This window comes from Doryrhamphus excisus, chromosome 18 (genome assembly GCF_030265055.1).
Source record: "Doryrhamphus excisus isolate RoL2022-K1 chromosome 18, RoL_Dexc_1.0, whole genome shotgun sequence".
Classification (NCBI taxonomy): domain Eukaryota; kingdom Metazoa; phylum Chordata; class Actinopteri; order Syngnathiformes; family Syngnathidae; genus Doryrhamphus; species Doryrhamphus excisus.
Window position 1 is genome coordinate 12560281 of NC_080483.1, and position 26748 is coordinate 12587028.

Sequence of the window (26748 nt, forward strand, 5' to 3'; positions counted from 1 at the left end):
CAACATATCTGTTGGTTTTGAAGGATATCCAACACAACAGGGATGCATTATCCGAGACTGTCAATCATTCCTCTTCAGATGTCGCCTCAAAAATCCCAATTGGTTTTGAACGGTTATTGCCTTCTACTGGCGCTAGAAGTATTTTTCCTCTGGGTGTCTCTCACCGTAGATGTGACTAGTTAGTGTATAGTATAATGCGGTTATCCACAAGCGCTTCAGGGGTTACTGAACCTCATTTCACAGTGCAGGCTCTCATTAGCACACACTCCCTCCCCATCTCCATCCGCAGCCAGCCAGGTCCTCCAAGTCAAGGCTGTCGAGCACTTTAACCTGCCGGTCCGTGTCCTGAATGAGGCAAACGGGCGGAGACTAATTACACCTAACCGCCCCTTTATCTTTATTATTATCTCATCTTGCCAAGGTCACGTTTTAAGGGATTGAGTCAAAACGTGCTCTTGGACTGAGTTAGTGAAATGAAGTCTTTGTGGGGGTGTTGATATAAGGTTCTTGGTTGATTTGTGGGAAAGCGCCTCAGTGAGTAAACATCGAGGCTAATTTTCACAAGCGAGTGACTGATGACTGGAAAGTGAGAGACAAATCAAACCTAATCAATGTCCATATCAAATCCATAACGGAGCAGGAGGACCTTGGAACGGGGACGGCTGGGCCGATGCGGGACACATTCCTGCGGCCCGTCCTTTAAGCTTGTGATGTGATTTATGGCCCGTGTCTGGCCAGAGTCCAGCTGGACTTAATAGAATAACAAAAGGTTGACCGGAGAGTCACGAGGGCGTCCAGCATTGGGCTGATGCAGAGCAGGACGGTGGTGAATCGATGAACCAGAGTGGAAAATAACGGCTTTAGAGTCCCATCATGGGAGAAAGAGTGCTCATAAATTACCGGAAGGCAAATCAGACAAGAAAACGAGATAAGTTTTGACTATAAGAAAGATGAACCTTCCATCATCAGCAGATAGATAGAGGATACTTCTAAAACAAATAAATCTATATAAAAAGCCCCAAAACGTTAACATAACCCCGCATTCTTATGAATATACATCGACAGATTCACACTGTCAAACATAAAGTATATTAATTCATATATAATGCTGTTCCATAGTTGAATATATACGTCAAAATACTCATAATGAAGCAAATGTTTTCTGCCTAAATTAAGCATTGTCAAGTATAACAATTACTGTATTAAAATTGTGATTGTACTCCCTATCTGTCAGTAATTATTCAATGAGACTAGTAACACATTTGATTGCCAGAACAACAGCCTTTTATTGCAGGTTTAAATGATTTCACACCAGGCACAATAATAATACTCATAGTAATAATAATAATCATGATAATAAAAAGAGGGCGGCACGGCGGTGAGTGGTTAGCACGCAGGTCTCATAGCTAAGAGACCCGAGTTCAATTCCACCCTCGGCTATCTGGGCGTGGGTTTTCTCCGGGTACTCCGGTTTGCTCCCACATTCCAAAAACATGCTAGGTTAATTGGCGACTCCAAATTGTCCATAGGTATGAATGTGAGTGTGAATGGTTGTTTGTCTATACGTATGTGCCTTGTGATTGGCTGGCGACTAGTCCAGGGTGTACCCCGCCTCTCGCCCAAAGACAGCTGGGATAGGCTCCAGCACCCCCGTGACCCTTGTGAGGAAAAAGCGGTAGAAAATGAATGAATGAATGAATAATAATAACAAGAGGGCTTTATAGCTAAGAGACCCGAGTTCAATTCCACCCTCGGCCATCTGGGTGCGGTAGAAAATGAATGAATGAATAATAACAAGGCTACTTTCACATCTGTAATTCAACTAAAATTCAACCCAGAACTCTTGTTCGGGGCTAAACATGTTATAGCTAACGGCGCTTCCAGAAGAAGTTTAATGGCGACCATAGACAATTGGTGTTGCAAAAAAGGCTTCAGTCATTAACTGCTGGATTGTGAAGTTTGATATCATTATAGGTATCATGATGATTACCCAAAGTAAGCCAAAGTAACCCAAGTAACTCAGTGTACTTCCTTAACTCAACCTAGCTTATTGTTTTCAACAACAGACGAGGGACTTCCATCATGAGGGATGCCCACTGTAACATCTCCATTTTGCCATCCACCGTTTGACACCCCTGCGCAACCTGAATCTCCATTGTTCCATTGAAGGAAAAATGACCCGAGTTCTCCTTGTCATGCCAGCAACGTTGGAGGTCATCAAGGCCGCCAAGGTTATTGGTTCTTGTAAATTCCGAATGGGTAATGTGGTGTTGTAGAGGATGAGGCATTTTATTGGTTATTGAACTACGCTGGGCACCGGTAACAACATTCATTTGGTCTTGATGCACAGCCAAGCTGGGTGGATCATGATCATGACAACGTGAATAATATTTTACATCCAACTGTGTAAAATGTGCATTTTCAACTGGTCTTAATGTGGCGTGCTTCCCATTAGAAAGCTCAGAGGACTCTTGTCAAATAGAGGAAAAACACACACGCCCAATGAGGGTGACAACAAGGGAGGGGGCAAGAGTCATTGTGTCGTTCTCTGTTTTATGCTGCACAAAAAAAACCAGAAAGCACCACCCAAGGAGCCTCATTAGCTGCTCAGCAGGATGTTTCAGAGGAGGAGAAGTTTCACATTTGGAGGGTAAGCCGGACATATTCATTTGGACATATCATTAGCATCTGTGCACCTGTTGCAATAAGAAGGAGAGTCGCCATCATTGACTCTTTGGCACTGCGCTTTTTGCAGGTCAAAGATTACAGAAATGCTTCGCTAGGACGATTGACCTGTTGCTGCTTCCTGTTAGATAGCAATTTAATGCCTCATTGGCGGCTGAGGGTGCTCGTTAGCGCTATTAATGGCCGACCAAGCATGCACACCAGTGTATGAGCTGACAGTTCAAGTAGAACAAGAGGCTCCTGTAAATTAAATATCTCTACCGAGGGACTAATAAAGGCTTCTTGATTCCATCGCTGCTTGACTGCATATGAAATGAGTGCAGGTTGGAAGGAAATTAGGCTTCAGTGTTGAAGTTTGTCAGTGGTTGTGTAGTTGTGGGAATCGTTGTTTGGCACACCGGTGAGCAACGTCTAGAGACTTTAAGCCTGAAGCTGGCTGACAAATCCTTTCAACGTCTTGATATGCCGCAGCATCTTTACCCACTGATTTGTTTATTAATTATATTTCCTCTGTGAACTTTCACATTTTGTGGACTATTGTGTGGCACAAATATAAAAATAGTTTCATTTTAATTAGCATGTGATTAATCATATTTCACAGTATGCCGTGCACGTCTTTGAAGCTTGATGATGATGACTGAATTGCGGTTGAGATCCATCCATCCATCCACTCCACGGCTGCTTATTCACATATGAGCATCTTGTACCGATTATGTCTTATAATGGATTTCACTGATTCATTCATTCATTCATTTTCTACCACTTATCCTCACAAGGGTTACGGGGGATGCTGGAGCCTATCCCAGCTGTCTTCTGGTGAGAGCCGGGGTTCCCCCTGGACTGGTGGCCAGCCAATCACAGGGCACATATAGACAAACAACCATTCACACTCACATTCATACCCATGGACAATTTGGAGTCGCCAATTAACCTAGCATGTTTTTGGAATGTGGGAGGAAACCGGAGTACCCGGAGAAAACCCACGCATGCAAACTCCACACAGAGATTCCAAGGGTGGAATTGAAGTATACATAATTTAATAATAATAATTTGTAGTTAATAAAACTACATCAGGAGGTTGCCTACAGCCACAGCTGAGAGTGGTATAGGCCAATATCAGTGAAAAAGCATGCTATTGATATTAGCCGATACTTGCTTTAAAACGTTTACCATCGCATGCACGAGGAGAACATGCAAACTCCACACAGAGATGGCCGAGGGTGGGATTGAACCCAGGTCTCCTAGCTGTGAGGTCAGCGTGCTAACCACTCGACCGCCGTACAGCCTGGATTTCACTGATGTTACTTTAATGCAAAAAAATAAAAGACATAAAATTGTAGCAGGGCTGCACGGCGGTCGCGTGTTTAGCGCGCAGACCTCACAGCTAGGAGACCAGGGTTCGGTTCCACCCTCGGCCATCTCTGTGTGGAGTTTGCATGTTCTCCCCGTGCATGCATGGGTTTTCTCCGGGTACTCCGGTTTCCTCCCACATTCCAAAAACATGCTAGGTTAATTGGCGACTCCAAATTGTCCATAGGTATGAATGTGAGTGTGAATGGTTGTTTGTCTATATGTGCCCTGTGATTGGCTGGCGGCCAGTCCAGGGTGTACCTCGACTCTCATACGAAGACAGCTGGGATAGGCTCCAGCACGGAGGATACAACTATTGGACTCCTAAAACCCTCTGTTACCCTGGGAAAATGTGTTATGAATAATATGTTCACAATATCTTTATTATTATTGTTTGCATACTGGGCTATGCTGTGAGATTCCAACAATAATAATAATAATTTGCCAATTGTTTATTGATAGTCTTGGATCTGAAACTTGTCTCGTAAGTGTACACCGCTCTACTTTTACCTGTATTTTTGTGTAGACCAAACTGGGTGTGTGTCACCTGTGTCATCGCTGATAGGCCGTCTTATATTTCCACTGTCAACACCCTTTACCAGCAGCCACACACATAATATCACTAAACACAACCTTAGAGGTGTGTTCAAAGGTCAGCAGCAGCGGGGATAAAAAAAAAACAAAAAGAAAAAAACAAAGGAAACAATCATGTTTGATTTCCCACTGCGACCGTGCTTTGCTTTCACTTCCTTACATCATCGTATTTTACTCAGTGGGAACTGATCTTGACAGCAGACACGAGAGCGGCAAAGGTGTAGAAATGGGAGGTTAGCATGGTGAATATAGTGAGCCTACACAAATGGACAGATGGTGGAGTCAGGAAAAGGTGAACAGATACAAAGATGAGTATCCAGAGAGACAGAAATATGTATAGTGTTTTTTTTTACAATGGGAAGATGCAGCGACTGAATGGTTAAACTGGTGCCACATTGTTGCCAGAATCCTGGCAAGAAATTGAGTGTGCCTTGATGAAGAACTGTGGACCAAAGTGATTTTTATTTTTATTTTTATTTTTATTTTTATTTTTATTTTTATTTTTATTTTTATTTTTATTTTTATTTTTATTTTTATTTTTATTTTTATTTTTATTTTTATTTTTATTTTTATTTTTATTTTTATTTTTATTTTTATTTTTATTTTTATTTTTATTTTTATTTTTCTACCGCTTTTTCCTCACGAGGGTCGCGGGGGATCGCTGGAGCCTATCCCAGCTGTCTTCGGGCGAGAGGCGGGGTACACTCCGGACTGGTCGCCAGCCAATCACTGGGCACATATAGACAAACAACCATTCACACTCACATTCAAAAACTGGAAAAAAAAAAAATTGGAGTCGCCAATTAACCTAGCATGTTTTTGGAATGTGGGAGGAAACCGGAGTATCCGGAGAAAACCCACGCATGCACGGGGAGAACATGCAAACTCCACACAGAGATGGTTGAGGGTGGAATTGAATCCTGGTGTCCTAGCTGGGAGGTCTGCGCGCTAACCACTCGTCCACCGTGCCGCATTTAATTTTAATTTTAATTTTAATTTTAATTTTAATTTTAATTTTAATTTTAATTTTAATTTTAATTTTAATTTTAATTTTAATTTTAATTTTAATTTTAATTTTAATTTTAATTTTAATTTTAATTTTTTATGAATATTTATAAATATTATTTATTAAAAAAATAAAATAAAATAAGATTCTTTAAGCGTACCTATCCATCGGATAGTGCTGTGGTGATTCCATAGTGATAGTTCCTCAAATAGCAACTCCTGATTGAAAAAAACGCTATGTCCGGGTTATTTGCCGGGTGCTTCCACCCACCATCTGACATTTCACTGTCAGTGTTTTTCTGCTCCTGCTATAACGTTTGACCTCTGCGTGCTTGCTCAGCAGACAACGCATTCTCAATAAAGAGTCCATTTGAGTTCCATGCATGACTGCCACAAAACGGATTGTTTATTTGGTTCGAGCAGAGGTTGCTGTGTGTGCTCACCGGTGAATTACTGTTGTGTAGTTTTATCATGAATCACCTTGACGTTTTCTGTATTTGTCTATCTGAGCGGTTGAGTGCATTTCTGTTGGAAATGAAAGTACAGTAACCCACTAAAGTATTTTTGGCCTACAAAAACACCAATCCTGAAGGCCAAGTCCATGCCAGATGAACTAAACCTTCACTTTTTGCACTTGGCTTCCAGACTCCCACGCCTGCACTGGCAGTCGTCCTTTTCCCATCCTTGAGTCAATCCCAGCGTGGATTGTTAGTTAGAGGCTGGCAGGCATCGTTGCTGATAAGGAAAGTGGAAGAGAAAAAGAACAAGGATCAGTAGAGGAAGGCGATGCAGATCACGTTCATCTGGCTCTCTGGGGGGGGAGGGCTAATGTGATCTACATTGTTTTTACATTTAGGAAAAAGGGGTCACTGGTTGGAACTCAGTGAAGTCATTTTTTTTGGATGTTGAAACTGAGCTGCTTTTAATTCATGATGTGTGCAGAGCATATGATGCTAACCAAGGCCAATTGTCTTGACAGAGCTGACAAGACCGTGTCCAAGACCAGACCCTCCTTCTGGTGAGTCCTCCAAAGCATCCAGACTTTATTTAGGCTTCACCTTCAATGTGACCATGACATGCTTTTATTAGCTCTCACATCCAAGTGCATAATATTAACTATCCCAAGAAGTCAGGGTTTATTTTTAAGCTCATATTCCAAAATATGGCAGATATACTGTATAATAACGGTGGTGGTCACTCTCACCATAAAAGGCTACATTTTATGTTGGGAGCATAAGAACTTGCAATATCACAGCTACCATCTGTCGTTTTATGAAGGGACGTGTGGGTATGCATCCAGGAATACATTTAAAATTCAAACTGAGAATTATTATATTTGAAAAGGCCAAATTTATATTTATATGTATAACTTTGGTATGTGACAAAAATAAATAATAAAAAAACAATATATATTTTTTTATTATATTAGAAAGCAGGAAGTGAACAAATGTAACAGTTATTGATTGTAAAAGTACCAGATGGAGGGGTAGGATTTAATAAGCTTTGCTTCTTCCTACTCCTTTTGGACATGTGGAACTGTGAACTGATTATGGGATGCATTCAATTGTAATCTGATGCATGTTCAAATGAAATATAACCATTACCATTACCATATTGACAGTTACTATGGTACCCATTATGTCATTGTATGATCATATCACCTCGTACTTTGGTACGTGACAAAAAATAAGAAAATAAAAAAATATATAAAAATTTAACATTTTTTAAAAATAAAATAAAAAAAATAAAAATAAATTAAAAAAAACTTAAATTAGATTAGAAATGCAGGAAGCGAACAAATGTAACAGTTACTGATCGTAAAAGTACCAGATGGAGGGGTAGGTTTTAATAAGCTTTGCTTCTTCCTACTCCTTTTGGACATGTGGAACTGTGAACTGATTATGTGATGCATTCAATTGTAATCTGATGCATGTTCAAATGAAATTAAACCATTACCATTATCATAAATATAAATTCTATAAATATATTAACTGTCAATTTTTCAATTTATTTATGAGGATTTATTCAATTTATTCGTGAGGACAAGTGGTAGAAAATGGACGAATGAATGCTACGTAGTTTTGTTAATATTGTGACTTAATTCTCTAATGTTTTGTATTTTATTTTGTAATATTTTTAGTTTTATAAGCTGTCTTGTTCTTTTAGAATGTGCAAAGGTAGCATTCAGGACTTCGGAGCAAACACCCTGGGTTTGAATCTCCACTAGTAAGCATCATTGTTATTCGTCAGGAAGGGCATCCGGAATATAAAGTACTCAAGCAAAAATCAGTATGCGAATCAAAAGATCCGCTGTGGCGACTCCAAAATCAGGGAAAAAAACTAAAGAAACAAACAAGGACAAAAAAAAAAAAAAAAAACACCACAGGCTGTAAATGGCCCCTAGGCTTTGGACACCCCTGCTCTCGGGACTTGTGCCAGTTATAACATTATAAAAAGACACTTTTATATAAGAAGGGACCTTTAAAGCCTTTGAGATTTTCCAAGTGTGTTTGTCATGTTTTTGTCCCCTGGTGGACGTTCGCATATGAAGGAAGGAGATAGAAAGGAACTTGATGTTCTGCTGGGAAGATAGTCCCCCAGCATGGAGTTGCTAGTGTGTGACTAAACACAGCCACGAGAGCAGATGGAGAAGAACTAATACCAGCTGGCCATGGAGAGTAGCCACCTTTAGGCTCCCACCAAAAAACTGCAAGGGTCTAACAGTCACTCATTAGCTCTGTAGTATTATTATAATTATACTTTAATTGACCCACTTTTATGATCATCTTTGATTGGTTTCAATGGTGTCTGACACGACATGGCCGAGGTAGCAGAGTTCAAAGGTCACCCGCACGTTCACTGGTTTGTCGAGTGACTCGACTCACGAGGCCACCACGGGAGGCGAGAGGACTATTGTTTTGCAGTGTCGTCAATTAAGATGCTCATTAGCCTGATTGCTATCGAGGCTGCCTGTGCTCATTGTCTTCGCCTCCTGCGATGAGGAAGCGTATAGGCCACGCTAAATGCCGTGACATTTCTTCCATAATTGTCATTCCGGCTGTGGAATGATGCGCTCCAACAACTATTCCTCTGTCATTCGAGGTGGGAATTATGAGGTTGATACAAGACAATTAAAAATGACTGTTGATGGATGTAAATAATAATGATCATGTTGACTTATCAGAGTCAATTGCTCCTTAATTAGTTTGTCGGCGCTCATTAAAATATTATGAATGTTCATTTTGGAGGGTTTTAAAATAAATGAAAGAGTCAGTGTCGTCATAAAACCACATTTAGGGGTCACATGAGCGTGTGGCGCTACCACTCATATAAGCTGCAAAGCCTTTTTAACCAATCAGAACCCGGAAGAAAGTCATTTCTGGAAAAGACACAACAATGGCGAACATAAAGATGAATTATGCAAGTGAGGTTAGACTGTAATCTATTTATAGTGATGGGGTACGATGGTGGTCTGGTGCTCCTTCCTGCTACATCTTCTTCTTTTCTGGCAGACCAGGTGGTCTGGTGGTACTAAGTTATGTGTTGCGAGCTTAAACAAGAAATGAAAGTAGGGTAAACATTGCGGCCGCACAGTGTATGAGTGGTTAGCATGTTGACCACACAGTCCGGATATAGGAAAGACCTGGGTTCGATTCTCGGCTTGGGCTTCTCTGTAAGTTCTTCTCATGTGTGGGTTTCCTCCTACATTGGCTGGCAACCAGTCCTTGGTGTACCCCACCTCTTCCTCAAAGTCAGCTGGGATAGGCTCAAGCATTAACCTGTGACCCTTTTGAGGATAAGCGGCATAGAAAACGGACGGATGGGATCACTGCAACATAAAGTAAATAGTAGTGCTCATGGTTTTTAACTGCAAGATGGCAGGACTTTTTGACTATGTTGACATCAAACTGATTAACTGCAACTTCTCATTGGCGGGAGGCAAAGGATTTATGGACATCATTATGACATCAAATTGATTAAAGGCAATATAAATAGAAGTATAGTCATCCATCACTACTTTACAAATTTTGTGGCTTCACTCTATTATGTTTTTTTGAAAAATGTATTAAGTTTTGCTGTTTTGTGATTGAAAACAGCCTGAGTCAAACAAATATATAAAATATATAAATATATAGTATATTTATATAGTATATAGTATATATAAATATATAATATATATATATATATATATATATATTTTAGCATTTTTTTTGGCCTAAACAAAGCATTTTCAAGCATAAAAAATTTGGCTAATATATATATATTTACACACACACATATATATACTATATATATTTGCATGTTCTTCCCGTGCATGCGTGGGTTTTCTCCGGGTACTCCGTTTTCTTCCCACATTCCAAAAACATGCTAGGTTAATTGGCGACTCCAAATTGTCCATAGGTATGAATGTGAGTGTGAATGGTTGTTTGTCTATATGTGCCCTGTGATTGGCTGGCCACCAGTCCAGGGTGTACCCCGCCTCTCGCCCGAAGACAGCTGGGATAGGCTCCAGCACTCCCTTGTGAGGATAAGCGGTAGAAAATATATATACAAATATAATAACTTTATTTTTAAATGAAGTATTGTACATTGGCCACAAGGTGTCAGTAATGTTATCATAAGACAATCATCACAAATGGTCAGTGGAACATGCTTTTATTACAGATTTTAATTATCTCACAACAGGCACAATAATTCCCAACGTGGGCTTCTGCCGCAACTGCTGCGACACTCCAACATCACTTCCTGTCCGTCGCCCACATGTTTCGAAACAAAGTCAACAACAATCAAACGAACAATAAGAACTCATTTGTGTTGCTGGTTCTTGTCTCCATCAGCAGGATTCTGACTGAACTTGGTATAACGGTGACTCATGTGTGGGCTGCAAAGTAGCATATTGAGCTCTACCGGATGAGTAATAATAATATCTTGTGTTGCCTCCCCAAATATAACACAAAAATGTAATAGCGCTGAACAAACCATGCGCTACATTGTTAAAAGTCAAAGGGCGAGCAGACTTACATTTGACAGATTGCTGCAACTAACATCAGTAATAGAAGCATTTAGAAGGGGGTTTATATACTTTTAGGGGTGATATAGACTTCTTAGGATTGACAAGCAGGGGAGTGAGGGGTGCTTGTACTTCTCAAAAATAACCATGAGAATGCATGCAGTGCAGAGCAGTGGGTTGCTGTGGGAGGCGGACCGTGCAGGAGGGAGGGATGTGAGGTAAGAGAGAGGGGAGGGATGCTCTCAGCATCATATGAGAGGAGAGAAAGCTTCATCTCCAGCAGCAGGTGTTGGGACCATTACGAGTCGCACACAACAAGCCGACTGTAGGGCGGAAATGATGCGGAGCAGCATGCAGGTAAGGGAGGCTTGGATTTTGCTTTTATATCATCTTGCAACTCAGATACAAATGATCCAAACTGAGGATGGCTTAGCTCCGTGTTGTGTGCAGTTCAACTTTCCATGTCTGTCCGATTTTGGCTCATCCAGACAGGAAGTATGTCGGATGGCCTCTGTGGTAAATGACTCCACTTTCACTGTACATTAAGACAGCTTAATTAGATTAGTTGCACACCACTAAGCAGACCTGAAAAGCTTTTTTTTTTTTTCTTGGGAGTGACGAGATGTGGCTTACAGCTAAACATCCCTCGAAAAGGTCATCTATTTAGCACAAGTGACTTGGAGAAATCAACACCCTCGTTTGCTATACTTTTCAAACGGCCGCAAAAACATGAAAAATCTTCCTTCCAGAGACTGGTTATTAGATATCACCTCCGATATATAACCGTCCCTACAAGAACACGCACCATTTACAGTATTTTCCGGACTATAAGTCACACATTTTTTCATAGGTTGGCTGTTCCTGCAACTTATACTCCAGAGCGACTTATAAATGGAAAAACTGTTCATGTTACATAAACAATGGACACCTTTTCTGTTTGTTTATTTTTTGTGTAGCTGAATAACCATTGTGTTAGCATATCTTACACCTATTCAGCCTGTTCTCTATTTTTTTGGTAATGGTAATGGTTTAATTTCATTTGAACATGCATCAGATTACAATTGAATGCATCCCATAATCAGTTCACAGTTCCACATGTCCAAAAGGAGTTGGAAGAAGCAAAGCTTATTAAATCCTACCCCTCCATCTGGTACTTTTACAATCAGTAACTGTTGCATTTGTTCACTTCCTGCTTTCCTAATATAGTTTATGGTATTTTTTTTTTCATAATGTAGCTCGTACCAAAGTACAAGGTGATATGACCATCCAATGACATAATGTGTACCATAGTAAGTGTCAATATAGTGATATATATAGCACATCATGACTGGTTCAAGACTCTTCATCCTTGTATTTAGCAAACATCAACTGCTTGTATTGTTTCTTGAATTGGCTCATCGTTGTGCATTGTTTGAGTTCCTTACTCAATCCATTCCATAGTTTGATTCCACATACTGAAATGCTATGGCTTTTTAACGTAGTCCTAGCATATAAGTGTTTCAAATGTACTTCTTCCCTGAGATCATATTTCTCCTCTCTTGTAGAGAAGTATTGGATGACATTTTTAGCTAATTGGTTATTTTTAGCCTTATGCATTATTTTAGCTGTTTGAAGATGAACTATATCAGCAGGTATTTGTGATTTTAGAAATAAGGAGTTAGTATGTTCTCTGTAGGCGGCATTATGAATTATCCTTACTGACCTTTTTTGCAGTACATTATTATTTTAAATACGACTTATACTCCAGTGTGACTTGTGTTTTTTTCTAGTGAATTATGCATTTTTGGCCTTGTGCGACTTATACTCCGAAAATACGGAGGCTTTGCTACACATCTTAAAACACAATTTGAACTTGAGCCAAATATCAGCTACAGAATTGTGAGTTATAGGTTTTATTTTCATCCTAGTGATTAGGCTAACCCTAGCATTTTGCTATTTACGTGAGTAATGTTGACACAGTAGTTCACATGTCTATGCTAGCTCCTGTCATTAATATTGTATCTCTTACCTTGGACCTACAAAGTGCACCAAGTGCACAATAGCTCTTTTTGGATACAAGCCTGGACAAACAGCTCATCAGCATTAATGCTCACACACACAAAATGGTGTGTTCCCAGTCGGGCTTCAGCAAAGCGCTTTAATTGCAGCAGCAAAACCAAGGCCAGATTTCGGTCAACACGTTGCCAATTCACTATTATGGAACCTTGAGGCAAAATGGTATGACCCAAAGAGAAGTGAGGGATGCTGTATTGTATAAAACTCAATTCAGGAGTGTTTGGGAGTATTTAGGATATTGTCATGCCGAGAAAGCCTGTTTAGCTCTAGTGGACTAAGTTAGTCTTCCATTAATAGACAATCCTACGCTAGCATAAAGGACCTTGATGCGATGCTGTCTGACGCTTCCTGTGCTGCCTGCGGCTTCCTGCTATTTGCCAAAGAAAGCGCTGCATCATTAGCGACGCTGCACATGCATTAGTCATTTTCACACTGCATGTGGCCTTGCGCCGGCGATACGGTTACACAATTGTTGGGTTTTTGCTAAGATGAAGATGATAAGTCCACTTGTATTACAGAGCCTCAACTATATGTAGGCATATTGTACTTAACAACCAGGACAAACCTTGTTTTTCCAACTTCAGACTCATTGGGAACTTGAGGTCCCATTGGACTTTTGCATGTGCTGGACTTGTGTAATGTGTAAGTAACGTCGTCTGATTGAAACAGGTCCATTCATCAGAATCTTATTAAAGATCATAATCAATACAATTACAATGGGGGGGGGGTGGTTTGGGTGGCGGTGTGTGTGGTGGGCTTTGCTGTGCCGACCCACCATCCTAATTACATTTGTTTTAAATTCACTTTGTACCCCATTCAGCGTTTCGCGAGCTCATTTGCAGCCACAGCGCGCACACACCCTTGGCCGTGATTGGTCGACATAAAAGGCGGAATTCTTATCACTGAGTTAATGACCCAGCAGTCTGTGGAGGTAACACGCAGAATGAAGATTTACTTTCCGAGGCTTTGTGTCCATCTTGGCAACTTTCTGCTGACAAGAGATAAGCTTGAAACAAGGTTCTGCTACTAAGTGAGCAAATGAGGAACTGCTGTTTTTCAGTAGTCTTTCTTGAGTAAGGAAGAGCTACTTTTTAAAAGAAAAAACAGTAACATGCTAAAAATGAATTATTGGACAAGCATGTATGTTTTTTTTTCTGTCAATTTTTCCTATACATAAAAAAAGCTGGTCGTCAAGCGGGCGTCTGGTCATTTGTAAATTGTGGTCGGCTGCAACATCGGTGGTGGAATCTTCTCTCTCTTCAGTAAGCTGCTTATAGTCGGTTTGTTATCTGAGCACACACACACACAACAAAAAGACATTTTGAAGACAGTTTAAACACTTCCAGGTTCTAGCTGTGGATATGTCATACCTATGTGGCTTCAACTGACATTTTAATATAATTAATGTTGTCTTCAGGTTGAAAAAAAAGGGAGTCAAACGGGATCATTCAGGTCCAACAACCATAAACATTGGGGATGAGCGAGTACACCACTATCTGTAACTCGGAATGGGCGGTGCATAAACCGGAAGTGGGAGTCATTTACTCGAAATTGGTTGATTGATGGATGGGGCTGTACGGCGGACGAGTGGTTAGCGCGCAGACCTCACAGCTAGAAGACCCGAGTTCAATTCCACCCTCAGTTATCTCTGTGTGGAGTTTGCATGTTCTCCCCGTGCATGCGTGGGTTTTCTCCGGGTACTCCGGTTTCCTCCCACATTCCAAAAACTAAGTTAAATCCTTTCATTCATCATTGATCTTCATTTGGATTTGTATGCATGTAAAACAATGTAATTTCTGCTATTCTGCACATAAAACTATTGTTATTGGTGAATATTTTTTGTCTTTCTGAGACAAATAAAGTGGATTTATTTTATATCTTATGGGAAAAATCGAAGTGTAACCTTCTGGAATAGATTAATGGAACCAATGTTTTACTGTATATAATTAACCAGGACATCAGCCATGTTGTTTACTTTTTCTTTGTTATGCTTTTTCCACTTTTATAACCTATAAATGTTGTTAGAATGTTTCAGTAAATGAGATTTGCGTATTTGGAAGTGAGCCCTGAAGGAAGTTTGTGTATGGCTCTGAATAGTCTCACTGTGACATCACAGTGAGCCGGATTTCCTGAGTAAACATGTGCCGTGGGTGTAATAAATTCAAACATACCGCTTTGAAAGTCCAAGGAAATACAGCTGGAATAGGTGCAGATTGTGGAAGATCTAGAAAGCTTTCTGTGCAGGTTATTGTGTGTAGCTGCTCTATAGGCGTCCACAACTCAATACAAAGGGCCGAAAATGAGCATATAGGTCCCCTTTAACCAAGGCCGCCAATTTTTTAATCTTGAATGCAGCATAATCGCTCATCTGCATACAGATGAGCTCAAAGACACAGATTCTGTACTTCATATAGAAATCATTACAAAGATCAATCTTGGTCATCTATCAAGATGAAGTCAAAGTGCTGAACTCACTGACCCAAGATTTTTTTTTTTTTTAGCTCAGTTATTATCAATATGATTAATATAGAAGCAGTGACGTGTGTTAGAGTGGACTCACATGAATGTTTGGTTGCTTGTTTGATCCATGGATGCCGCAAAGCCTTCTCCGGCGTTAGTCGTTTTGTTGTGTCATATCTGATCAATGATACACAATCATTTCATGGATGTTCTGCAGCATGTCCAGTATGATCATTTTAGGTCAACCTACTCGAGACAGCAGCGAATGAAATCCAGAAACTTTGGATTTTTCGACTTCAGTCTCATGGCCAGAGGGTTCTTTGGTTGGTTTTTGTCTTCCGCGTCCGAGCTCTCTGTATCACAAGTAATCAATCATGATAGCGCTCTTGCGCCCCAAGGTAAGGAGAAATAGTTTTTGCTCACCGATGCAGTAGTTTTTTTTGCTGGCTGCAGCCTGCAAGTCAATAGGAGGAAGACCGAGCACCTAGAGTAAACAGTTACAGTCATTAACCTAAAAACAAGAGAATTCAATTATTAGGATTTATTACCCTTGTTATGCAGTTAAAAATGTCCGCTTTGTCTTTGCCTTTAAAGAGAAATAATCCCCAGTCCAGCTCTGCCAGCGTGCAGCCGAGGCTCCACATGTCCGAGGCTGTGGTGCAACATTTGCCAACCAGACACTCCGGAGCCATGTAGGCTAGCGTCTGATTGATGGGCCGACCTGTGGGAGATGCAGAGATGTAAAGATATGTATTTCATATGTCGACATGTATAAGATGTCTTCATTACTGGGGTCACTGAGTCTCACCTCTTATGAAGATGCTCCCACCAAAGTCACTCACTGCTGCATTGTTTTCTTTGTCCAATAGGATGTTTTCCTGGAAGATCCATAGAACATTTCAGAAGTGTCTTGTTTTCTTGTTAATGCTTTCCATATATTTATGACATTTTTCTCTAAAACATAATTTGTCAACACCTGAAATAAGGTTGCTGCATGAGTCCCCCAAGGTTCTACCTTTGGACCCACTATATTTGCTATTTAGGATGATTCATTCATTCATTCATTTTCTACCGCTTTTCCTCACGAGGGTCGCGGGGGTGCTGGAGCCTATCCCAGCTGTCTTTGGGCGAGAGGCGGGGTACACCCTGGACTGGTGGCCAGCCAATCACAGGGTACATATAGACAAACAACCATTCACACTCACATTCATACCTATGGACAATTTGGAGTCACCAATTAACCTAGCATGTTTTTGGAATGTGGGAGGAAACCGGAGTACCCGGAGGAAACCCAAGCATGCACGGGGAGAACATGCAAACTCCACACAGAGATGGCCAAGGGTGGAATTGAACCCTTGTCTCCTAGCTGTGAGGAGACAAGGGAGCCACAGTTGTTAATGGTAATGGTAATATATGTCATGTGTGGTTAAAGTAGCAAATATAGAAATATAGAATAAGTACATTGCTTTTAATTACAAAGCTGATTTGTTCTCTTCACAAGAACGCTCTTGAGTCAGTCTTCAGCAAGTTTGGACTCGTAAAACTTCAAACTGTATTTCACTGTCTATTTCAGGCCATAAACTTGCCTGCTCTATCAATATGGAGGGATCAGCACATATTCAGCCATTTTACTGAAGAACCATTTACGTCTTGCAGCCTTGTATTTTTTTGGAAATGCTGAAGGCAAGGAAGGTTTTTTTTTTACTTTCAAACAAAAATAAGAATAATGGACAGTCTAATTTACTTACTGGCTTCAGGTCACCATGGATGAGCTGCACGTCTTTGAGCACTTTCAGACACTTGAGCACATCAATAGCGTATTTCCTGATGTCGGCCTCACAGAGTCGCCGCAGTTTGCTTTCTACTAAGGCTTTATGGAGGTCCTTTCTAACAGGAGACGACGGCAATGTTACTAGGACATCAATGAAGAGTAGACTTACCGAGTAGGCTTCGACTCACTCAAAAAGCTCAAAGGTGATGCAGAGATGGTTACGGAAGTAGAAATGCTCCTTCATGTGGACCATGTTGGCTTTGTTGGTCTTGTCTAGCCGCTGCAAGGTCTTTAGGTTGTCTAATTCCGTCTGTGCAAGCTTATGACCTCTGGAAATAGAAACATTTTCACTGCACTGACAAAATAATGTATACTAGACACTAAAAGCTTACTGCTGAATGAAATGCGTGTATCACAGAAGCAGACTTGATAGCCTGGCCAACAGGCTTTTATTGCAGGTTTGAATTATAATATTTTCCGGGGGCGACAAGGCTCAGGTGAAAGAGTGGTTGCCTCCCAACCGAATTGTGGGTCCCGTTCTGCCTGCCTCCCATGATCATGTCCACGTATCCTTGGGCAAGATACCGAAACCCCAGTTGCTCAGTGTCAAATTGCCTTAGAGTTGGAAAAGCACTATACAAGTGAAAGTTCATTCATTCATTTTCTACCGCTTATCCGGAATTGATCCAGATTTTTAACAAATTTGTCCTTATACAGGCATGGGTCCACGTCATGGCGTGACATATTGTGGCGTACACAACTAAGTGAGGACCAGTAAGCTCTTTTGATGGGAGCCAATCCTGAGATAAAGTCTCAACTAGCTTACGAACCCATTGGGAATTTCAGTAGGTCATTACTGTCTGACTCACCATTTCATCTTACACACATTAAACTCATCACACAGCAACTAACACTCACATCACACATCAGAAATGTAGAAACGTATATCGATAAAAGTTTTTTGTTTTGTCAATTTTTTTTTTGTTTGTCAACAATTTGTTTTGTCACGTCCTACTTTTACAAATCTTAGCTGCTTCAAGTGAGCTTGCCTGTTGGTTTCTCTTTGGCTGCTTTAGTTTGGTGTTCCTTCCTTCAATAGAGGATAAAAAGCATAGAAAATGATGCTGAGGTGCTGAGGTGCTGCTAAAGTTAGCTAGTTAAAGCTCACAGAAGCAATGCCTTATGGGAAAACTATGTTTATTTTTAGTCATATCGGGGCATGTTTGCATATTTATTTCTACACCTTTTGAGTATTAAGTTACTGTGTGATGAATTTAGTGCTGTTAGGAAATGAACCAAAAATGGGCAAGATTTAACCGGAAAAGGTTGAGGCTTAAATTGGTACATTCTTTTTGCACAGAAGCAATGCCTTATGGGAAAACTAAGGGTTTTTTTTATATTGGGGCATGTTTACATATATGTGTATACACCTTTTGAGTATTAAGTTACTGGGTGATGAATTTAGTGCTGTTAGGAAATACACCGGAAATGGGCACGATTTCACCGAAAAAAGTTGAGGCTTAAATTGGTACATTCTTTCAAGCCTGATGTGGATTTTTCTCAAAGTATTGCTACAGTGATGTCTTACTCGGTTGTGTTTCGAAAAACCTTGACGGCGACAGGAGCCATAGCCTTGTGGTCCTTGCATTTGAGCACCTTTCCTGCAAGCCCAGATCCCATCACCCCCAGCACCTCAAATCGGTAGGCCAGATGGTCGCCAACCCTCTGCCGATGAAAACAATTAAATCTGCCATCAACTCAAAACAAATACAATACAAACAGATCTGCTAAGTGGGCTACTCACCACTTTGTAGAACCCTTTGGAGTCGTCAAAGGACTCGCCGTCCTCCGACGTGACCTCTTTCGAGCGCCTGGGTTTCTTGGCCTTTTCTCCGACATACCACACGTGTCGGTACTCTCTGATTTCGTTCTGCTCGTACGCCGTCAGGCATCGCTTGCTGTCTCGGAGAACCGCTGTGCATCACAGAAGAGTACAGTATGTAGATCATAGAAATCACTCAAGGATTTATTCACAGTATTGATAGAATTGATAGAAAAACAGTTCTGTTTGGTTCTTACATTCAGGAGTCCTGCCCGGTGATTGGGAAGTGAGGATTCTGTTCTTGCAGCTTTTGTTTATCTGAACAAAGAATTGAAAATTCACTTTCTGGCAGTACCCAGCAGAGGGTGCAATTAAGATCCATCTCGTTTGCAGTATAATACCACCATTTAACGACTCTATTCACTTAACCACTTAATGTGCTATAATCGTAAAAAGATGGCAGTAACTACATTTCTAGTATCACATGTGGTAAGCAAGTAGCTTTATCGACCCCGGCATGTGCTTTTAAGTGTACTTAAGTGTACTAACCATAAATTAAATGACGCTGCGGTCAAAAAGCTGCATTTTCATTTCCAGTTTCTCCATCCGTTCATCAATTTTCCATGCCGCTTATCCTCACAAGAATAGCAGGGGTGTGCTGGAGCCTATCCCAGCCGATTTCACCTGGCACACCCTAGACCGGTCGCTATCCAATTGCGGGGCACAAATAAACATCACACTAAATCATTCACTCACATTCATACATTTGGACAATTTGGAGTCGCCAATTAAGCTAACATGTTTTGGAATGTGCGAGGAAACCGGAGTACCCGTAGAAAACCTACAAATTCCCCACAGTGATGCCCAAGCGGAGATACCAACTTCAACTTTCTCATGCACTTCCAATCATTAAGAGTACTAAGTCAAAATGTTCATTTATGCTAACTATAAATTACTGAAGTGGCTAGTAAAGCTAGTGCTAGCATTGTCAATCATTTTGCCAGTAAATATTCCAAGTGCCATGTTGACAAAACAGCATATTAAGGATGAAAGTGCATACCTGTTGAGCAGGCGTGGAGACTGTCTTCTGCTGAGTCATGTGGATTTGAGGGAACCCCAGTTTGGTTATTTTGTGCGGGTGGTTTGACGGCAGGGATGTTTGGCAATGATGGGTTGCCTGGGTGTTTTTGGTTGACTTGGTTGGCTCTTTGGGGACTCTAGCAGTGAGCGGGATCTGCAAGTTTTTATACAGAAATATTCATTTCATAAACAATACTGAGATAACATTTTAACAAGTAACATAAAGGCATCAAAGGAGTCCAGTTCGGGGCCTGATGATGTCATCTCTGCTATTTGCAGATGATGTGGTCTTGATGGCCTCATCGGGCTGTGACCTTTAGTGTTTACTGGGGAAGTTTGCACCGAGTCCAAGGCCATGGTTCTCAGTCGGAAAAGGGTGGATTGCTCCCTTCGGGTTGGGAATGAGGTCCTGCCCCTGGTGGATGGAGTTCAAGTATGTCAGGGTCTTGTTCACGAGTGAGGGAAGGTTGGAGCGTGAGGTCGACAGGTTCATCGGCGCAGAGTCTGCACTAATGCGGTCGCTGGACTGGACCATCATGGTGAAGAGAGTACTGAGCCGGAAGGCAAAGCTCTCAATTTACCGGTCGATCGGTGTTCCCACCCTCACCTCTGACCTTTAGCTTTGGGTTGGACTAATAAATAGGGTGAGGAGCTTAGTCATCCGGGAGGGGCTCAGAGTAGAGCCACTCCTTCGCATTGAGCGGTTCCGGCATCCAGTCTGGATGCCTCCCGGCCAACTCCCCGGTGAGGTGTTCCAGACATGCCCAGCCGGGGAAAATGTCTCACAGCTAGCCTGGGAACGCCTTGGTGTCCTCCCGGTGGAACCCGGTGGAGTCTAGACTTCCCTACTGATACTTCTGACCCCACCACCCAGATAAGCATAGGAAAATGGATTCATGGATGGACACTCCCATCTAGGGATGTCCCGATCGGAGTCCCAATCCCAATGATATTGATTACATTCATGCAGTGTAAATGTTTAAATCTATCTTAGGGTTCACCAAAAAAATGTTCATAGCTTATTTTAAGCCAAACAAAGTCAATATGTTAGTTTTACCAGAACATCAACACAATGCTGGTAACCACAACTCATATTTTGTATTTCACAATGGATTTATTTCTAGTCTTCTCACATTATTAACTGAAAACCTACATGGAAAGCAGGTTTATCCACCTCTGCCGGGCCCCTCCAGCCGCATCCGCTGCCTTCTGAAGCGCAGATTCAGCTGACTTCCCTCTTCTCGCCCATTTCATGCGCGGCGCAAACACTCACACTTCACACTCGTTGCACGTCACACATCATCCATAGCCAGACGCAGCCCTGCAAACAATAAAAGTGCACTAGAAGTGCTACATAGTGTCTGCATGCTACCCAAATCCATACTGAGGTAGTAGTCATACCCACATTTTGCCCACACTTGCAAGTATAGCGGGTTGGGAACGGGGCTTTTATAGCCGCTTCCTGACGAGGGATCACATGGTGAGCCTCAAACTCACCACGCCCTAACAGCCCCCGCGCCCCCCTGCCCCCATGAAGGGTGCATGTTCTCTCCGTGCATGCGTGGTTTTTCCTCGGGTACTCCAAATTGTCCATAGGTATGAATGTGAGTGTGAATGGTTGTTTGTCTATATGTGCCCTGTGATTGGCTGGCCACCAGTCCAGGGTGTACCCCGCCTCTCGCCCGAAGACAGCTGGGATAGGCTCCAGCACCCCCCGCTACCGTTGTGAGGAAAAAGCGGTAGAAAATGAATGAATGAATTAATGATTCTGTTGATGCTGCATTATACAATATAATGATTAGTCACATTATATGCATATTCCTTTACATATCACAGCGCGCAAGCCACTTAGCTAGGAGACCCGGGTTCGATTCCCCGCTCGGGCATCCTATATGTGCCCTGTGAGTCCAGGGTGTACCCCGCCTCTCGCTGTAAGTGTGCTAGGATAGGCTCCATCATGAGGGTAAGCGGTACCATAACTGTAAAAACTACACAGCCTAAGTGTACCACAATCAAAGCCAGTTTAACTGTATTGGTGGCGTTCCCAAAACTAGTCAGTGTCTGATGTGACCACCATGTACTGCAAATACCGTATACACCAATCCTAAGCATATCAAACAATCCTCAACGGTTGACATATCGGATGAGTATGCTGGCCATGGAAGTACTGGGATGTTTTCCGCTTGTCTGAAGCTTCTAGGAATTATGTACAAATCCTTGCAACTTGGGGTTGTGCATTATTATCATGCCGCAACATGAGGTGTATCAGGCTCTCATCACAGTATTGCTGTGCATTGAAAATGCCATAAGCAAGCATATAAGTACATTTAACCTGCATATTTTGGGAGTGGCCTGGGACCTAATATATCATAATATATCATAACAATCATTCTATCTATCCAGCATGGTGATATGCCACACCTGTGAGGCGGATGAATTATGAACAGTAACACATTTAAACAGACTTGGGAACAGGATATATATATATATAAGAATGTGTCATATATATTATTCCATAGTGATAACTATTCCTGGATGTTATGGGTGAACAGGTTCTACCCAAATAACATTGTAGAGCTCTTAATGCAACATATTGTTAAATAATAACATATTGTTCAATTCATTCGTTTCTGCAACTCATGAAATGATTATTATGATTCATGTCAAGTGTTCTATGAGTACAGCATAACAATATGATGCTTATATGTATGTCTAGGGTACCGTTTTAAGGTAAACTAACCTTGGTTTGTTGCTCATTAGTTTGTCTATCACTATTAGGCCTGACTGTTGGCAGCATCTTCCCCGATGCTGCAGTCTCAAGTCCCAGGCGCCTCTTCTTAATGAGCGGACTTTGGTCCACAAAATTCATCATCGCTTTCTTTCTACCACGACTTGATGACTTTATTTTTAAAGTCATTACTGACGTCGCCCTGCACTTTAATTTGTAACAAAGTCTCGCGGTGTCGTCATAATCCCATGAAAGAGTTTCCAGCATTGACGTCAAGTATTGGTTAAAAAAAATGTACTTTTTCGTGACGCGTTTTTTTTTTGTGGGCGTGGGGGTAGGAGTGAATTGATGATTCTGTGCAAATCGATGGTTTATCACGCTGTTGCTGTGGTAACCAGCCATTAATACTGGTGTAGTCTTTAAAGAAATATAACATGAGTAAAATATACGTTACCGTTCATTGGGATGTCATAGCAGGTGTTGACCACCTGAGGGCAGACCAGAGTTAAACACGGCAGTGAAAACTTAGTTAACATAACCAACATGGCGCCTGACCCCCTGATTGCGTGACATCCAAAATCAATAAGAGTTCTTTACCGGTCATGCAGTCGAAAAATAAGAGTTGAAGGAGCATGGATTATGGCACTGATGTGTGATCGGGGGAGGCAAGTGAGGCAATAACAAAATAAATATGTGTCCGCTGAACTGTTTTATAAATGTACTTTCTGTCATTATCCGCAACATAGGATAATCACTTCCTATCCCGTGCTCTTATTTTGGAAGGTTGCACTTCCTGTTGTGGGTGAAATTACAGTGGCTTTACCCCAGTGGAGTCGTGCCCAGCTGTTGGCAATTGCAATTAGTGGGGTTTAAAGGGCCAGCGTCATGAACAGCACTGGTTCATTGATTGCTTTCCTCTTGGTTGTTCTATCAGCTGGACCATCGACTTACCTGTTGTTTATGCCACTTGATTGTCTTTTTCTTTGTCATTGTTAACTGTTTTTACCTATTTATGTGACGAAACATTTGTTTGAATGGCGCTCCAGGATGAGACAAGGTTGCCTCCATCTTTGCGGTTCCGGCCAGACCATTTTTCAACTGCCTTCAACTTAGCATTTTATACCTGCCTGTCCTGCACTCTTATTTTGGAATGCTGGGGAGGAAGTTCCAGCCGCTTTACCCCAGTGGAGTTGTGTACAAATGTTTGCAATTGCAATTAGTGGTGTTTAAACACCCAGCCTCCTCTGTTCTCTGGTGTCTGCATCTGGTTAGGATGCCTCCTGGACGCCTCTCCGGGGAGACCCAACTCCCAATATGCTTGGGAACGTCTCAGGATCCACCCAGGGGAGCCGGACAAAGTGGCTGGGGAGAGGCAAGTCTAGGATTCTTGGGCAGCTGCACCGGCGACCCGACCTCAGACAAGCGGTAGCAGTTCGGTCGAGTGGTTAGCGTGCTGACCTCACAGCTAGGAGACCCGAGTTCAATTCCACCCTCGGCCATCTCTGTGGAGTTTGCATGTTAGTTCTGTTAGTTTCGGTTAGTTTGAGTTTTTGTTCTTTCGGGTTTTTCCTGGTTTCGGAGTTGCCACAAGTTTTGATCCTCATACTGATTTCGGCTTGCCCTTCCTGATGAATACCAATATCTATATGTGCCATGCAATTGGCTTGGCTGGGGACCAGTCCAGGGTGCACCCCGTCTCTTGCCCAAAGTCAGCTGGGATAGACTCCAGCATACCCCCACAACCCTACTGAGGATAAGCGGCATAGAAAATGGATGGTTGGATTGATGCTCTTATGTTTAGTGGAACAGTAGTTGAGTTCGACTGCACTTCATCAATCCAAGCACTCATCTGGTTGCTAGGCAACACACATTTTCCACAACTTGCAGCTGGAAGCAGAAGAATAAGAGGTGAAAGAGAATTTAGGGCCGTGAAAAAATAAGCCGCGGTTGGTTTGACTGGCCAACCAATGAAGATGTACGATGTACAGCTTGTTGGCAGCAGCCGTGGGTTCAGAGAGGAGAAGACACGCCGCTTTAGTTTCTCTCGTCTCTTTCTTGGCTGCTGTCATGTGAAATGATGAGCCACAACATGGCAACTAGTTAATCTGCTGGAACGACGGACGCTTCTCTGTTGATTTCATTTTTGCTTGATGTGCTCGCTCTGATCACAACTCATCAGCATCCGAAAACGATACTTGCATTAATTTACACTCGAGAAGCGTACCTTTCTCTTCTCTGTTGGATTACTAGCAAGAGTCGGCCTCCATTTGGACGTAATGATCACCACATTATCCATGTAATGAGATGATTCTCTTCAGGAGAGCATGCAGCATCTGTGAAGAGGAAGCCGTGTCACAGTTGACCGGGGGTCGGTGTAATTAGTTGGCAATTCTAGCTGTGATGTATCCATTATACACAGTACAAGCATCCATATCAATGTTGCTTCATCAGTCATCAATTAGAAGCCCCAAGAGTCATTGTGGTCAAGGACACTCAAGGACAAAATGGTCTCTGGCGGTCCTTATCCTCACCCCAATGAATCACCCAATGCAATGAATCAATGTAATTCTATCATGATCTTTCAAAACCGTATCTCCATAGGAAACAATGTAAAGTGAATTAATGCATTCCAAAGTCAAACTGTGGACAAACCTATATTATCTGCATCTGTTATACAATGAAAAAGTATAAAAAAACAAGTTAAAGGGGACGTATTATGCATTTTCCACTTTTCTGACCTATAAATGTAGTTAGAATGTTGTATTCCCGTGTTAAACGATGACCAAGTTTCAGATAATTAAGTTTGAACATTTGGAAGTGAGCCCTGCAAGAAGTTTGGAATAGCTCAAAACGCTCGATTTCAAGAGGCGTGGTAAAACTGTCCCTTTGTGATGTCACAAAGGGGCGAACATCCTTATATGGTTCATAGTTAGGAAGCACTTTGGGCATGTCCCCAATCACAGCAAAGAGGGCATACCTGGAGGCATAGATCAAAACAGACAGGAAGCACAAATGAAAGAAAATACATTTGGAATAGGTGCAGATTCTGGAAGATCTAGAAAGTTTTCTCTGCGGGTTATTGTGTGTAGCTGCTCTATAGGAGACCACAAAGGGTTGAAAAATTAGCATAATAGGTCCCCTTTAAGGATGTGAACTGCAGTGTGCAGAACGAGTCAACAAAAACTCATCGAAAATCAAGAGGATTTTTTGGTAAGAATAATTTCCAAAAATTTTGAAATTATGACTTCTGAGTCCAGCTAGTCCCTCTGACTGGGTTCATAACATTTCAACAAACAATAATCCAAAACGTTCAAAGAAATTAGTTTGAAAGTGGTTGAGTTCTGGGCTTCACGGCGGTCGTGTGGTTAGCATGCAGACCTCACAGCTAGAAGACCCGAGTTCAATTCCACCCCCGGCCATCTCCGTGTGGAGATTGCATGTTTTTCCCGTGCATGAGTGGGTTTTCTCCGGGTACTCCGGTTTCCTCCCACATTCCAAAAACATGCTAGGTTAATTGGCGACTCCAAATTGTCCATATGTATGAATGTGAGTGTGAATGGTTGTTTGTCTATAAGTGCCCTGTGATTGGCTGGCCACCAGTCCAGGGTGTACACCGCCTCTTGCTCGAAGACAGCTGGGATAGGCTCCAGCACCCTTGCGACCCTTGTGAGGATAAGCGGTAGAAAATGAATAAGTTCTGTCAAAAAAGGCAACCAATTTGAGCTTCAGCCCACACAAGCATATTTCTACTTGGCTTCCAAAATCAATAGGATTCATTGACTTTGGGTTTAAGAAATCAATCTGTTCCAAGATGGACAAAAGAACAGCTAATCTGACCACCAGCCACTTGAAGCACTTTTAACAGATTAAATGTTAGTTGTTCATCTGAATGTTGAGCGCAAACTGGATGGTCTGGATGTCTTCAATGTAAAGAGTTCTTGGTGACTAACATTTGAAAGTTGCACCTTTTAAATTGTGCGATTGTTTGTGTGCTTTGTGACAAACGGCGTGTGTACGACATCCTCACAAACTCAATCAAGCTCTCCATTTCCGGTTGCTTTCACTAACATTCACACTGAAAGTCGTTATTCACGGTGGCAAAAACAACAGAACGGACCAAATATGTGAGCGAGGATTCCAATTTGCGATATTCTTCTCTTATCGGTTTTGGTAATTCGTCCCTCTGC

The 26748-nt window shown here is 41.8% G+C and overlaps 2 protein-coding genes across 12 annotated transcripts in view; one reads left to right on the forward strand and one right to left on the reverse strand.

Annotated features, from left to right (window-relative positions):
* The window catches only part of rap1gapb (RAP1 GTPase activating protein b), an 88811-nt gene that overhangs the window by 23396 nt on the left and 38667 nt on the right, over window positions 1–26748 (forward strand). For 3 of the 8 annotated variants that reach the window (XM_058055945.1, XM_058055944.1, XM_058055949.1), the window contains exon 1: window positions 10910–11002. The exons of 3 other annotated variants lie outside the window; for them this stretch is intronic. Coding sequence is in view for 2 of the 5 variants with exons in the window: in XM_058055941.1 (XP_057911924.1) it covers window positions 2616–2650; window positions 6614–6652 (74 nt within the window). In the remaining 3 variants the exon portion in view is untranslated. Of the gene's footprint in view, window positions 1–2582; window positions 2651–6613; window positions 6653–10909; window positions 11003–26748 lie in introns of those variants that run through there. 2 more of the 8 variants (XM_058055941.1, XM_058055942.1) reach the window with 2 other exon arrangements.
* On the reverse strand, window positions 13633–22771 carry LOC131106660 (dual specificity tyrosine-phosphorylation-regulated kinase 4-like). Of its 4 annotated transcripts, none has more exons than XM_058055962.1 (14): window positions 22574–22764; window positions 21008–21154; window positions 19814–19987; window positions 19011–19071; window positions 18736–18905; window positions 18520–18656; window positions 17120–17260; window positions 16909–17047; window positions 15969–16038; window positions 15709–15881; window positions 15584–15644; window positions 15411–15513; window positions 15261–15337; window positions 13633–13989 (listed from the first exon to the last, which is right to left on the reverse strand). In XM_058055962.1, the coding sequence occupies exons 3-14, from the start codon at window positions 19850–19852 to the stop codon at window positions 13907–13909; spliced, it is 1254 nt and encodes a 417-aa protein (XP_057911945.1). In that variant the 5' UTR covers window positions 19853–19987; window positions 21008–21154; window positions 22574–22764; the 3' UTR covers window positions 13633–13906. The 4 variants fall into 4 exon arrangements, with proteins under 4 accessions (XP_057911945.1, XP_057911944.1, XP_057911943.1 ...); XM_058055961.1 differs by having other exon boundaries at window positions 20987–21154; window positions 22574–22763; XM_058055960.1 differs by lacking the exon at window positions 21008–21154 and having other exon boundaries at window positions 22574–22771.

What these genes read in the sequence shown, in the direction of transcription:
- LOC131106660 (XM_058055960.1), bottom strand. Translation starts at nt 22,750, where the DNA reads ATGACTTTAAAAATAAAGTCATCAAGTCGTGGTAGAAAGAAAGCGATG. An exon ending in CCAAAGGGTTCTACAAAGTG is followed by an intron (nt 18,657 to 18,735) that starts GTGAGTAGCCCA and finishes TTTCATCGGCAG; the next exon opens with AGGGTTGGCGACCATCTGGC. An exon ending in GTTTTTCGAAACACAACCGA is followed by an intron (nt 17,261 to 18,519) that starts GTAAGACATCAC and finishes TTCTATTTCCAG; the next exon opens with AGGTCATAAGCTTGCACAGA.